This window comes from Carassius carassius, chromosome 38 (genome assembly GCF_963082965.1).
Source record: "Carassius carassius chromosome 38, fCarCar2.1, whole genome shotgun sequence".
Lineage (NCBI taxonomy): Eukaryota > Metazoa > Chordata > Actinopteri > Cypriniformes > Cyprinidae > Carassius > Carassius carassius.
In genome coordinates, this window is record NC_081792.1 from 807501 (window position 1) to 823576 (window position 16076).

General features: G+C 42.3%; 1 protein-coding gene across 1 annotated transcript in view; it reads left to right on the top strand.

The window, feature by feature from the left end:
- Positions 1–3613, top strand: part of LOC132118929 (probable Bax inhibitor 1) — an 8502-nt gene extending 4889 nt beyond the window's left edge. The window contains exons 5-8 of the mRNA XM_059528685.1: positions 2944–3041; positions 3114–3193; positions 3271–3371; positions 3505–3613. Coding sequence (XP_059384668.1) covers positions 2944–3041; positions 3114–3193; positions 3271–3371; positions 3505–3613 — 388 coding nt within the window. The remainder of the gene's footprint in view (positions 1–2943; positions 3042–3113; positions 3194–3270; positions 3372–3504) is intronic.
- The last annotated feature ends 12463 nt before the right edge of the window (positions 3614–16076 follow it).

Below are 16076 nucleotides of genomic sequence, written 5' to 3' on the forward strand. Positions count from 1 at the left end.
CCAACTTTGAGAAGCTCCTCTCGCCGGGGGGCATTGGACATCATCATGCACTTATTCAGAAATAGACAATGCAGACACAAAATGTTTAGAAACATTAGGCTATAATAAACACTAGGCTATTGTGTATAATCACAGTCATTCAAATACATCGCGAATATGGAAACATTTGATTTTGTGTCGAATGAGACTCTGTTTCAGTTTCGTTTTAGCCTAAATTAATTAGTTTTAGTTTGTCGTTAATATTGCTATCTTTTCTAAATACTGTTAATTGGAATGATTTGTTGTGGAGTGAGGGGAACTAAAATAGCCAAGCGGAGCTGAACAGTTTTCATGTGCTATATTAACCTCTAAATAATTCTTAGAATGAAATTTGGAGTCCAACTTTCGGATGCATAAACAGCATTACTTATTATACATTTACTATTATTCTATATTCTTTATATTAAATAACATTTTAGCATCCAGATACGTTGGGAACAGGGAAACATTTGGATTCGTGCCGAAAGAGAGAGGTAGGCATCAGCTTCACCTTAGATTAATATGTTTTTGGATTGACGTTTTTATAGCCTAAACTAATAACTGTTTTTATAATGTTTTTAAACATTGTGCTTTAGACTACAGGCATTTTAGCCTTTATTATTTCGGAAGTAATAGTGCTAATAAAATGCGACGTGAGCCGCGACTTTTTTTTTTTTTTTTTTACTCTCAAAACGCAATCTTATAATGTTTTTTTTTTTTTTTAAATGCAGCAAACATTTTTAAATATCTTAAAAACACTTTGTCATTAAGATGTTGATAGAATCTTTTTTTTTTTAAGTAGCTTACATTTGGCCAAAATCTAGAGATGATGATGCTGTAGCCTATTGGCTGTGACTAGGGATGTGTACCGAAACCCGGTATTAAACTGGCCCCGGGGCTAAATTATGAAAGACTGTAGTATCAGTAAGATCTGACGCTATCGGTTCTGCTTTCGGTACTGGAGGGGGAAAAATTAATGTACTATGTATTTTTGCTTAATAATGTTATCGTGCACATCTTATCTCATCTAAGACGTTTGTCTGTGAGATCTGCGAGATCTGTCATGCGCGCCACGGAGGCTGTCTGTCAGTCACACACGCACACACACACACCACAACGAGCGCGGCGCACGCACACAGTACGAAAACTCCCGCTTAATTGTAGAGGGATGATGGCGAAGAGATTTGCTTAATAATGTAGGCGCGTGGTATGCGCTCATAATGGAAGCGACGCGGTCGCGACACGCACACAGTGCGTCGAGCTCGTTTTTTTTTTTAAGGCGCGTCCGCACCAGTGTTGCCAGACGTACGATAATTACCGTATTTGTACGATAATTTTTACCTCTGTACGATGTACGATCAATAATGAAATAAATACCATAATGTACGATAATCTCAGAATTTTGTGGAAATTTAAATGATGGTAGTTGCAGACATAGGGCTTCTTTACTCATACACGAAATTGGCTTACAGACACTCTAAATGCGTTCGTGTGCACCTCAGGGAGTGTTAAGAATGCAGGAGGGTGCCCTGCTTTAAAGCCAACGAGCACTAGTTGCGGTCCATGACAGCCAGAACCCCTTCAACATCTGGTTATCTATTATCTATGTTATCTATTATGGTAATTTGCAGGTCGTGTCAAAATGTTGTTGGTTTAGAATAGATAAATAACTCTTTTGACTCATGTACGATAATTTTCTTCCAAATACGATAATTTTGAACTTCTGGTACGATACTTGGACATTTCCAATCTGGCAACACTGGTCTGCACCGCATCGAGTTAAAAACATCTCAACTTTTCAGAAAGCCGCAAGCGCACCGCAGGTCATGTAGCTTCCTCACCTTTTCCGTAACAACGTCGAAAGCTCAGCCAAGATGAAGGAACAGCTGATCATAGCTGTATGTGGATTTGTAAATTAATTTAGTAGCAGAGCTACTGCAAGCAGTTTTTAGTGCTGCAAATCCATTTATGCTTTGCTGAAATGTCCGCATCTTCATGAAAAGAGCAGGTCATGGTCATTGATGCCTCAGGAGCGCTTCTGCCCGAGCGCTTTGGAAAAAAAGGGGAAAGGTTTTCCACACGTTTTTAGGCGCGATATGTGAACGGCCCCTAAAACAACACAAAGTACCAATAAGAATACCGTTAAAGTACCGGACCGTTAAGCAGTATCGGTAAGAGTAGTAATACCGTTAAAACCTTAACGATACCCATCCCTAGCTGTGACTAAGCTTTCGATCTCTGTTTTTCCTTTTCTTTTTGAGTAAAGAAAACGCTATACTTTATTATTATTATATTATTAGGCAAATAATATTGTTTTTAAAAAATATGTTATTAACCGGTATTTCTTCCACCCGAACCGGTTTCGGAACGGTAATAATATCAGAGGAACGCAAAACGGAAACGTTAAAATATTGATTCTGCTCGGAGTGATCCAATTGAATTTTTTTTTTTCCGTTTTCAAGCCCTGCTTTGAATTACCATTGTGTATGAAATGTGCTATATAAATATAAATAAGCTAGCTTTGCCTGAAGCATAAAAGCAGCAGGTATTCAGGAAACATGCTGTTCACACACGTGTTGTTCTAGTTCTGGTCTGAGTGACTCTCCAGAGCTGATAAAGACAGATTACATCCATCCCGAAGAAAAGAGGCACAAATTAAATTAGGTGTTTCCTCCTGGTGGAGCGTTCTTCAGCACATCTCTTCCATCTTTGAGCCTTGAGCTCTAGCACTCTCTATTCTAATTCTGTTTCAGCACATGCTGATTCTTCTCCGTATCAATCTCGGATCTCAAGTGAAGTGCCGTCACTGATGCTTGTTCAGAAGCTGTTTCTCCACGTCGAGTTGCTTCTTCTGTAGTCTTGATATAAAAGCACAGATACATCCAGAAGCCCTAGTCTCAACAGTTGTGTTCTTCATGTTGGTAGCATCATCCTGACAGCTTTCCTGGGCACCTCTGTCATCTTCGCCTGCTTCACGCTGAGCGCCCTCTATGCCAAGCGCAGGAGTTATCTCTTCTTGGGAGGTACGCATCGGTCAGGTTCAGGTGTGTGTGTGTGTTTGAGCTGTGACGTTGATTGGATGTGTGTTCTTCCAGGCACTCTGATGTCAGGGCTGGTTGTTCTCCTGCTGGTCTCGCTTCTCAACATGTTCTGGGCCTCAGCCGTGGTCTTTAAGGTGTGTGATGTGACTGTGTGAGAGCAGCAGATGGAGATGTGTGAGAGTGTTTGTAACGGCTCTGTTCCTCGTTTCAGGCTCATGTGTATCTGGGTCTGGCCATCATGTGTGGCTTTGTGCTGTTTGACACTCAGCTGATCATCGAGAAGGCAGAAATGGGAGACAAAGACTACATCTGGTAATGCATAGAGCTTCACTGTGATTTATTCTCATCTGATGGACGAATGATGAATGAATCAATACATTTAGTTTTAATATTTGTTAGTTTGAACATGCAGAAGCTAAACGCATGGTTTGTGTTTTACATGAAGGCATTGTGTTGACCTCTTCCTGGACTTTGTGACCATCTTCAGAAAGCTTGTTATCATTCTCTCTATGAATGAGAAGGTATTTGAAACATGGGCTCTGGGCTGTCCGTAACACCATCATTATTTCTGTTTTGGTCCATGTTTAACGTACTGTTTTTGATTATTTTAGGAAAAGAAGAAGGAGAAGAAGTGATCTTCATCAGAGTGGAAACATCATCTGTGAGCTGAATACTCGTCAGCTGATTACATAATTTTATGTTTTATTGAAAAGGTGTCTTAATTTTATTTTGGGATTGTTCCTGGGCTTCGGGTGTGTTGTCAGGCTAATGATCTAATGATCTAATGTTGTTTGACTGTGGATTTTGAGACTTTATTTGATTTCGTTGACTGAGGCAGAACTCATAGAGTCTCATTATAAGAATAAAATCTGCTTTAATATTGTTCATACAACAGAAACTGAGTGTAATGGAGTGGGTACTGCTAGATGGTAGAGGACTTTATTACCCCATACTCTGAACAAGATCACATTGTGTATCAAACTACATTCTAATCATAAAACTAAACTGCTTTTTTGTGGTTATAGCATTACTTCATTTATACACATTAATGTCACATTAAATTGTTTTTGTAGCTGCTAGTGCCAATTTTATTTTGATTTTGTGAATAATCTCAAATCAATAAATGGTTCCCCAGATTGATATGGTGTGCTCCTGTGACTGCTATATTAAACCTTATGCTGATAAATACAGATGGAGCGTGTTCAGTTCTTCTAATACTAGTGACAGGACCGGCTGAAAAGACACATCAAAAACTTTCAGATAAGAAGTTGTCAACCAAAAGCACTTTGGATTCAGTAATTAATGTGCTGATATATATATACTGTGGTAGAAAGTACAAGCAGAAACATAACTAGTCTTCATCACAACTTCTCTCTGGATCCTCTGGAGTTTATCAGAAATCTTTGCAACCCTTTAAGCTGCTTTTTTGCATTGGTTAACTCTGGAGCATGTGTTACCTGCGGCTTGTTGGTTTAAGGGTATGATTCTTGCTTTCCTGGGTTCAAATCCCAGATGAGTCCTCCTGCAGCTTTGAAGATGCTGTTCTTGAGTACTAGCCGTCCATCCTGCTTTCTTTGACTCAGTCGCATGGGATTGTTAGGTAGTGCTTTATATTATTGGCACAAATGGCAACAGTATATTAGGCTACTTTAAAAGAATGGTTCAAACAAAAACAAAATAAAACTGTTGTTGTTCTAAAACTGATCCTGAATGCAATTCATATTGGGGGAATAGTCATCTTTATGTAGTGTAGCATGACACAGTTATTTGTTATATTTAACAAATAATCCAAGGCCTCTCATGCAACAAAGAGACTGGGAGCCCAAACGTCTGTGTACGCCCCCGAGGCCCCTGCGTACCTCTGCCAGACCAGACACACTTTACCACATTAACCCTCTGGGGTCTGATCACACTGTAGTCAGCACAAACTCTGCTACAATAATATATAAGCAACATGAGTGTACATGTTTGTGTTTTTGAGAAAACAATGTTTATGCATGGTTAGTGGAAAAGGAAACTTATTACTTCTCTAAAATAAGGCCATTAACCACATACCGAATATTTGGTCATGAGGCTTTAAAAATGGATGTGGTAGACTAGAGTTTTTGTTATAAAATGATGTGACAATCATCCTGCTCAATCATAAACAGAACACAAAATATTGAGTCAACTTTTGTAAGACGTTTTGTGTTAGAAAGTCTGTATGATAAATGATTCACATCTGAGAGACGAAGGGCTCAGTGTGACTGTAAGAAAGAGTGTGAGGAGACTAAAATAATGGGGGATTGATCATTTGTATTTTAATTACAACACAGTAAAACCTAACTATACACAGTGAAGGTCAAAGACACAGTATTGAGCACACTGATCTAAACACTGAGACTTCATGCCATTCATGAAACAGATCCTGTTTAACTGTTGAAACAAGTAAACCATACATGCTATTTCCAATCTGTTTGCTGCTTCTTTCCATACATTCAAGAAAAACAGCCCCATCATCAGTAGTCATGGAGCTTACTTTACCGTATCTGTGTAGAACATAAGCCCTGTGTAGAGGGAAACAGCTGAAGTGTAGACATCAAGATATCTGGTATGATGTAGTAGTCATAAACCCATGCATGCTTTGTATGTATTATACAATCGAGAAATATTTTATATCTAAGAAACGAAACACTTTATAAACATCTAAATATTCACATGCATTTCACAATAAAGATTGATCTACACTTAGATTGTTACAGTGTGAACACTCATATTACTTTTTATATCAAGCATAGAACATTAAAAACATCCTGGCATCCCAAGACATTCAGTGAAATGAAAAATATTTCTAAATGTTTCACTTGATTTCATAGATTTAGTCAGGAATTAGTTTGGGGAAAGTCACTATAGTGACAACTAATGCAAGTAATAAAACAACTTATTCATCATAAATGATCTACTGGGAATGATCGCATCGCATTCGTCTTCATCCAGAAACAAAATCTATCCGAGAGTCACTTGATGAATCTCCAGGCTTTGTTTAATGTGTGTGTTTATAGCACGTGGATGATTAGCGCTGTGCAGGGCGAGATCACATTACAGTTAATGAGCCCAGGCGGGAAAAACTGGACCTCACATTGGTTTCATATGGATTACTTTGATCACATAATATTTGTTTTCAATAAAACTTACTTCATTTAAAGCCATACACTACAGGCTTTCTATAGATATATTTCTGTGTGTGAAGTATTCACCGAGGTTTGATTCATTTTAGTGAGGCGTTTCAGGAAGATTTTCGAGACTGAGAAGGCTGAAAGCACATACGGTTTATTTTCTCTATTTTACAAAAGCTTGATTTGTTGATATTGTGAGATTACACAAATAAAAACAGACCCTTCACAGATTCAAATGATGTATCCCAGATAGGAAAATGACTCTGGAATGGTTCCGCCCCAGAGGTACCACAAGCTCCAGAATGGATCCACAAAACGGGTCCATATCAGGAGTCCACTGGCACACCACAACGGATCCGGTACAGATAAGGATTACCAACCCGTATCTGCTAATAAACTGCACAGCATTTTCACCCCTTGTACCGCACGTCACATATTGAGAAACTGTCCTCCATTTTCATTACTTTGTTGGTTTTTAATTGTCATATTGTCAAGTCTAAGACAGCTTTTTATTTATTGTTTTTGCAGCTATGTTTCACCTATATTTAACAGTGCTTCGTCAGAAGTAGCAACAAAAGCCTCTTTTATTTTTAATCCAATGGTTGAAAAGAAAAGAGTTAACACGTTCACTAAGAGGCTGTGACAGCTGTCAATCAAAATGTGGAGTTTTTATTTTAATAAATTAAACAAGCACAATATTTATTATTCAAACAAATATTCTTGAATATTTCGCATATTGACATTCATTGAACAACATTTCTGAATTTCTGTCAGTTGCAATATGCCACCAAAAAGCACTGGAGGAATATCAGTATTCACTAATGATCACTTGCTATTTACAGTCTCAAACCAGGACAATGTGACGGTTGTTGTGGGGTACGGAAAACTCACATGACACAGATGTCATAGGAAGCGTCAGGGAAATCAAGATGAGTTTTTGGCAAGTCCATAAAAGCATCTTTACATGGTTCCAGAAGTAACAGCAATTCAGAAGTGTTTTTAATCAAGTGTTCCTTATTATGTTTTTCTTTTAAGCAAACGCCAGACTTGGTGGATCTTTGCATTTCAATTTTCTTCAGTAATACTGTAAAACTGTGCCATGGGTAACATACACTTCTTGTCTAATGACTTGTGTTGTAGGCTGAGGGCTGAGACCCCCATCAACACATCAATTCAATTCAAGTTTATTTGTATAGTGCTTTTCACGATACAAATCATTGCAGAAAGAAACTTTACAGAAAATTTAGTTTCTACAATATTTAGTAGTAGCTTATAAGTGGTGACTGTCAGTTTTTTTAATTACATATGACAGGAATTTTCAGAAAAATTAATACAAGATATAGTCAAACAGACGATGAACACTATAAACAGCAATTATTATATGATGCAGTTACACTTGTAGCAATATTTGTTAGTTCTGTTGTTGATTCAGGGTTAGCATCATCTGAGATCCTCTGAGGGTCAGCATCATCTTTTCTCAGGTGTTCTGGATTCGTGTCAATGTCATGTCGTGTCAATTCATGCCAAACTTGGACTTTGGGGCAGGGGCCCAAAAAGGTCAGTTTATTTAACAGGCTTGATTTTCAAAAAGGTAAAAAATAAACAACAAAAAGCTATCCAGATACAGAGCAGCCCGGAGCATATCCAAAAGTGCCTCCTGGATGAATTCCAATTGGGAAAATCCACCAAAGCAAGGCCCAGATAAACTGACAGAGAGGCGGGGCGCTGTTGAGGCGGGGAATCGGTGGCGCACTGGCGGTGAGGTGAAGAAGAGCAGAGACAGCGAGCAAGGGAAGGGCTGGAGGAGTTAGCGCTGCCTGAAAGCAGGAGAGAGAGGGAAATAAAACTAAAGGATGAAAACAAAACTGGCACGCTCTCTGTGCAGGTAAAACATGAGAAGTCAGAGCTAAGACAACAACGAGCACAACACAACGATCTGACAACAGACAGCACACATGAGGAGACTAAATAGAGAAGGAGTGATTAACAAGTTTTCTCAGTTTGATGTGAAAATGGATAATATCCAATCGGGCTTACAAACAATACAAGGCTCACTCTCCACACTTGGTGATCATGTGTCGGACCTTGAACTAAGAGTAAGCTAAAATGAAGACAAATTAACGGATGCAGAGAATCGTAGCAGGGCATACAGCTTGTGTTTTTTGCATGTTCCGGAAAAATCTGAGGGTCAGGAAATCATCGGCTTCTTGAGAGGTCTTATCCAGCTACTTTTAGGGGAAGATAATTTTACGGCTCCTCCAGTAATCGACAGAGCCACCGTTCTCCCACTATGTTACAAACGAATAATTCGAAAGCTGGGCAAAGGCCAGTCCTGGTGAAATTCCTTAGCCTCCAGGATAAACAACGAATTCTACAGCTTTCACGTGAGAAGGAGGAACTAAACTATCAAGGCAACCGGGTCTACATCTTTCCGGATTTCAGTGCTGGCACCATCCATAAACGTTGGCAGTTTGATGACATCAAGAAAAAGCTCCTTGAACCGAAGATGGAATATTCTCTTCTATATCCTGCCATACTGAGGATCACTGCAGCTGGCAAAGTAACAAGACTGGCAAAGTCCTGTTCAAAAGTCCTGGAGATGCAGTCTTTCCTCCAGGATCTTGAGGCGCATTCCCAGAATGACTGACTTTGTTCGTCTCATTGAACTGGCTAGGTATAAATCTAATTGAGTTGATCACGATACTTTTGTTACTTGAGGCATGAAAGTCTTATATATTTATTGAAATGAGCTACCTGTCTCTCAGGCCGATTAACCTAATTTTGTACTATATGGGGTTTTATTAACAAAGTTCAGGAGGAGCACAATCAGATAATCATCCAATTTAGCACAGGTGCATCTCATTTAGCTAACCATCTTATCTTATATCCAGCCTTCCTACCTCCTGTCCTACGACAGTTTTTCAGCATCCCTCCTCCACCTCAATTCCTCACTTCTAATCTATTTTTATCCCAAATTAGGGATAGGGGGAGTTCTTTGGGTTCGGGCTGCGCTCCGGGCCCGGACCCCTCCCCCAGGACAGCACGCCAAAATATGCTTACTGTTCGCTTTCAGATTATATGTAAGGGTGAACTCGTGAATGCTATTTTTTAAATGTACTATCTTAATTCACACCATTAACGGCTGGGATTCAGATGGCTCAATGATTATTTTTGCATGAATTATTTAATATCAGGCTTTCACCTCATGTAATTCTAGTGAGAAATTTAGCAGACTGTATCTGTATTCAGTTGTTTTGGCCTAACCAGTCTATGAATGTCGTGCATGAGCGTGCGTGTGTCTGCGTGTGTGTGTGCGTATGCTGCTCCCCACCTACCCTACCTACATACCTTTTCTTCTATGTCTCTGATTAGTCAACATGGGTAAAGGTTTACATGTCATCCACCTGAACATTAGGAGCTTGCCACATAAAATCGATCTTTTAAGGGCCTGGCTTGTCTATAATAAACCTAATGTTATCACACTGTCTGAGACCTGGATGAATAATAATATATTAGATGAGGAAATTAAACTGGATGGTTATATTTTGTATAGAGCTGATAGGGGTACTCGTGGAGGAGGGGTAGCTACTTATGTCTCCTCAACTTTATTATCTGAGTCTATAGCCCCTAAGGAAAATCCAGTATACTTTGAATGTCTTTTCGTTAAAATTAGTTTCCATGTAAATAAACAGCTGATTATAGGGAACATCTACAGACCTCCAAACTCCCCTACTGAGTCAATACACTGCAAAGGCACTACTATAAAATCTGTGGGTAACTCAAACGAGATGATGATCCTTGGTGATTTTAACATTAACTGGTTAGAGCGGTCATCTTTAAATGATAGAAATTATTTTGAAAGCCTAAATCTGACCCAATTAATTAGAGAACCTACTCGGGTTGACCACAGATCCAAATCTTTGTTGGACGGGGTTTTGGTCACCCACTCTAACAGAATTACTGAATCTGGTGTTCTATTCGATTGCCTTAGTGATCATTCTATGGTCTATGGACCTCGACTTCTGACATTCAGCAACCTTCTGACAGTGAAACATCCACTAGAAGGGGAGGGGTAGTAGCAGATGATTTAAGGTGAGAATGAAACACAGGCTTGACCCGAGAATCTTGAAAGACTGAGTGTACCCGACCAAGTGTGGGAGGTAACTTCAGCTTTACCGCCTCAGTACCTTGGTGATCTGATATGGCCCCATGAACCTGGGGGCTAACTTGCAAGAAGCCACCCAGAGAGGAAGGTCCTTGGTTGACAGCCATACTCTCTGACCACATATGTATCGGGGAGCAGGAACTCGGTGATGGTCAGCCACTGCTTTTGTTCGTCTGGAAACCCGAGCCAAGGTTTCCTCAGCCTTCCTCCAGGTGCGGCGACACCTGCGGACAAAGGTTATGGCAGACTGAACAGCAGCATCGGGCTCCTGTGAGGGGAACATAGGAGGTTGAAAACCAATGGAGCACTGGAATGGGGACAGCCACTGGCAAGGAGTTGTGGGCATATTCAATCCAGGATTGCTGTTGGCTCCAAGAACTCGGATTATGGGACATCAGGCAGTGGAGAGCTTGTTCCAGAACCTGGTTTGCCCGCTCTGACTGCCCATTGGTCTGAGGGTGAAAACCTGACGACAGACTCGTTGTGGCCCCGATCTGCCAACAGAACTCCTCACAGAACCGGGAGACAAACTGTGGCCCCCTATCAGAAACCACGTCCACCGGAAGGCCATGAATCCGGGAGATGTGGTCTCCTTTGCTGAAAGCAATTTGGGAAGGGGGATGAAATTGGCTTCCTTAGAGAAGCGGTCCACCACCACCAATACTACGGTGTTACCGATCTATGGTGGCAGACCAGTGACAAAGTCAAGGGTTATGTGTGACCAGGGGCGGGAGGGGATGGGCAAAGGGTGAAGAAGACCAACAGGAGGCTGATTAGAACTCTTGTTCTGGGCGCTAACTAGGAAGTCAAACACAAACTGCCTGACGTCCTGGGCCATGGATGGCCACCAGAATCACTGGCGGATAGCAGCCAGTTAACTCTGAACCCCAGGATCACAGACTAACTTAGATGAATGCCCCTACTGGAGGACTTCAGGGCACAACACAGCAGGCACGGAAAGTCTACCCTCTGGGCACCCCCTTGGCACCTCTCTCCCTTGTATGGCCTCCAGTACTCTCATCTCCACATCCCAGGAGAGGGACCCCACCACAATTTCTTTAGGGATAATGGTTTCAATCGATGCACCCATTCTCCTTGTATCCCTGAAGAGATGGGAGAGGGCATCTGGCTAAACATTGTTAGAACCTGGGCGATACGAGAGAGAGAAGTTGAACCGGCCAAAGAAGAGTGCCCATCGGCTTGGCGTGAATTCACCCTCTTGGCCGAACAGACGTATTCCAAATTCTTATGGTCCATCCAAACCAAGAAAGGCTGTACAGACCTCTCCAACCAGTGACACCACTCACCCAAGGCCAGCCTGACCGCCAACAGCTCCCGATTCCCTACGTCATAATTCCGTTCTGCTGGGCTCGGGCGGTGAGAGTAGTAGGCACAGGGATGTACCTTCTCATCTCTGGGGGACCTCTGAGAAAGGACCACACCTACTCCAATCTCGGAAGCATCCACCTCTACAATAAACTGACGTTCAGGGTCTGGAAGAACACAGGAGCAGAAATGAATCGGGACTTGAGGTCATTAAAGGCCTCCTGAGCTTCCGAATTCCACCTAAACGGTACCTTAGTGGAGGTAAGAGCTGTCAAGGGTGCAGCAACCTGACTAAAGTTTCTGATGAAGCACCGGTAGAAGTTGGCAAATCCCAGAAACCTCTGCAGTGCCTTGCGTGAGTCTGGAGGTGGCCACTCGGCTACGGCCCTTACCTTAGCAGGATCTGCTTTGATTCCCTCTGCCAAAATGATATAGCCCAGGAATGGAACTGACTTGGAGTGGAAAACACACTTCTCCACTTTAACATATAGCTGGTTCTCCAGCAGTCATTGTAGTACCTGGCGCACCTGTTGGGTGTGTACCTGAATTGAAGGAGAAAAAATTAGAATGTCATCAAGGTACACAAAGACAAACTTGTTAACCATGTCTGTCAACACGTCATTAACCGGGGACTGGAATACAGCTGGGGCATTTGTCAGGCCAAAGGTAACACCCGGTACTCATAATGTCCCAAAGGAGTGATGAATGCTGTCTTCCACTCATCCCCCTCTCGAATCTGAACCATATGATAAGCATTACGGAGGTCCAACTTACTGAAGACCTTGGCTCCCTGCAAAAGTTCAAAGGGAGATGATATTAAGGGCAGGGGGTACTTACTTAATGGTAATGTCATTCAAATCTCTGTAATCAATACAAGGACCCATGGAGCCATCCTTCTTTTTGACAAAGAAAAATCCTGCACCAGCTGGAGATGAGGAGCGATGGATGAGACCGGCATTAAGGGACTCTCGAATATATTTGTCCATAGCCTCTCTTTCTGGACCAGACAGGGAATATATCCAACCCCTGGGTGGACAAGTGCCTGGGAGGAGGTTGATGGTACTCCTCCAGAACCCCGGACAGATCAGCTTCATCCACCTACACAACAGGAAACACAGCACCAGGAAAAGAGGCAGAACCCAAACAAGATTTAAGACAAGAATGTTTCCAAAATGAAACTGAATTTCTGGCCCAATCCACGTGAGGACCATGCTTGACCAACCACGGGTGCCCCAGAACCACTGGGGCACTCGGGGAATCAAGAAGGTACAGCTCGGTTATCTCATGATGATTGCCTGAAACAATAAGACTTAAAGGAGGGGTGAGGTGAGTGATGGTGGAGATAGGAGAATCATCAGAAGACCAAACAGAGATGGGAGTAGAGAGGGGAATGGCAGGAATTCCCCACTGCTTGGCCAGTCCCATGTCCATGAAACTACCACCAGCCCCAAAATCCACCAGGGCCGAACAGGAGTGATTGGAACCTCCAAACTGAACACTCAAGGGAAGAAGTGTGCGGGAAGAGTGGTTGAAAATAAGGGGAGATGTGCCAACTAGAATCCCCCTGGCTACTGATGGGCCCTGGCTTTTAGCGGGCATTTGCTGACGAAGTGTCCCGCCCTCCCACAGTAGAAGCATAAGCCCCGGGTGAGTCTCTCTTGTGTCTATTGAAGAGTGAGACGCAGGCGTCCCACCTGCATAGGTTCAGGGTCAGCAGGGGATGGCAGAGGCAGGACAGGGGTGGAGTCACTGGTCCTTTCTCCCACCCTCCAAGAGGTGCAAGCAGTCGATTGTTGGCGACTAAGGAGAAGGCGGCTCTCTACACGGAGGGCCAAGTTGATCAGATCGTCAAAGCTGCATGGAAGCTCCTGGGTAGCGATCTTGTCTTGGATCTCCTCATGCAGTCCAGCATGGAACACAGCTCTTTAAGACCCCTTATTCCAGTCATAGGCCACTGCTAAGGTCTTGAACTCGATGGTAAACTCGGTCAAGGAGCGGCCTCCTTGTCGCAGCCATGCCAGCTGGGCTGCCGCCTCATCACCCTGAGCAGAGCGATCAAATAACTTGACCATCTCCTGTCGAAAGCACAAAAGGGAGCCCGGGCCTCCCACACTGAAGTTCCCCAGTCACGGGCCCTGCCTGTTAGGAGGGTTAAGACATAAGCCACATTAGTCTCCTCATGGGCGTACCGGCGGGGCTGAAGGGCAAAAACTAGGGAGCACTGAGACAGGAAGGCTCTGCAGGAGTTGGGGTTCCCATCATAGGGAGGTGGGTTGTTGGCATGAGGCGCAGGGTCGTGATGGGGAGAGGAAAGGCTAGTGGTGTCCTCCGTTCTGGCAGATGTTTGTATATGAAGTTCCTGGAGCTGGGCAGTCAGTTTTGACAACTGAGTATTCAACTCAACCTCCCAGGACATGGATGTTAGCTGGGAGGCATGCTGACCCAAAAGAATGCCCTGCTGGGTGACTGCTGATCTGAGGGGATTTGCAGATCAGCAAAAAAAAATGTATTTAACAGGCTTGAATTTCAAAAAGGTAAAAAATAAACAACAAAAAACTATCCAGGTACAGGGCAGCCCGGAGCAGATCCAAAAGTGCCTCCTGGACGAATTCCAATTGGGAAAATCCACCAAAGCAAGGCCCAGATAAACTGACAGGAGAGGCGGGGGTGCTGTTGAGGCGGGGAACTGGTGGCGAGACGAAGAAGAGCAGAGACAGCAATCGGAAATCGCAAACAAGGGAAGGACTGGAGAAGTTAGCGCTGCCTGAAAGCAGGAGGGAGAGGGAAATAACAAAACTAAAGGATGAAAACAAAACTGGCACGCTCTCTGTGCAGGTAAAACATGAGACGTGGTCGGAGCTAAGACAACAAGGAGCACAACACAACGATCTGACAACAGACAGCACACATGAGGAGACTAAATAGAGAAGGAGTGATTAACATAATGCAGAGCAGGTGATAGTGGCCAATAATAAGATAACAATGGAACAAGAAGGTGGAGACGGGCAGCACAATGACACAGAAGCACATGGTAAGTGTAAACAACCACACACACCAACACACACACAATAAGGGAAAAAAAAAGACAGATCAGCCCGGGGGCATGACAATTCAAGAGTTTTGGAGCCAAATACGAAAAAGCTCTGGACCACTAAACCAGAAAAAAATAGAGCATCTGCAAAATTTCCAGTGACATGACTAAGTACAATGTCAACGGACAAAATTGTAGAATGTCACCGCAGTAATTACTCAACAACAGGCAGGACCAATCTCTTTTTGACATTATTTTTGATTCTTTTGAAACACTCTTTTGTTCTTTTTTTCATGTTCTAACAGCATTTCAGCCGAATATTATAAATGTGTTCATTACCTGTCTAGCGATGTGTATTTATGTTGAAATATACTAAAACAGCGGGTTGTCTTTTCAAATATTCTAGCGCGTGTTGTTATATTTATCTAGTTGGCCTGTGTGGTTTATGTTTTACGCTTCAGAAATGTGACGTGATTTCTGGTAAGGGAACATTGTGAGCACCGATGTTCCCTGGTTTCTGAGGTGAGACACACCCTAAGTCTATCAGAAATAGAATCAGAATTTGCTTTATTCACCAGGTATGCGCAAACACACAAGGAATTTTTTTTTTTTTTAAGGTGCACCTGGTACAAACATACAGATCGGACATGAGTACAGAAAAAAAAAACAATTAAATAGTAAGATTTAACCATAAATAATGTGTATGAATCTGGAACAGTGTGCATTTTTACTCTATACAGAACTGTATAAATAAAGAGATATGTATATGTATTTACCAAATACCTGAGAAAGAGGCAATAATAAAAGATGTAGAATGAATTACGGAAATGAATTACAGAACACAGGTAATGATTCATGTGAATAACAGTGTACATATAATGTGCGAGGCACCTCTTTTCGTTACTTTTCCTGCACCCCGTTGTTAAACACTGACATCACCACCAGTTTTAATACACTGTAGAAGTGAGTGCGCATCCAATCCATCAACTGGCGTAAAGTTTAAAAACCCTTCCATAACATTCCCGGCATTTAGGTAGCGGACTACTGCGGAAATTTGTTATTTTTTTATGTCTTTACTCTCATCTACGGTTAACACAAAATAACCAGCATCCCTTAGTTCATAGCTGATCTGTTTCCTTACCATATCAGCCATTATAACGATTATCTCAGTTTGCACTTTGTGAAGAGTATATTTTACATTTGACGGATTGTCAGCTATCTTTTTAGCAACACTTTGGTCAAAAAAGCTGAAGACATTGAGGAGTTTGACAGAGTCCCCTGTTCACTGACTGCTCATCCTCTCTGTGACCACGCTGAGCAATGCCCTGACATGTCATGCA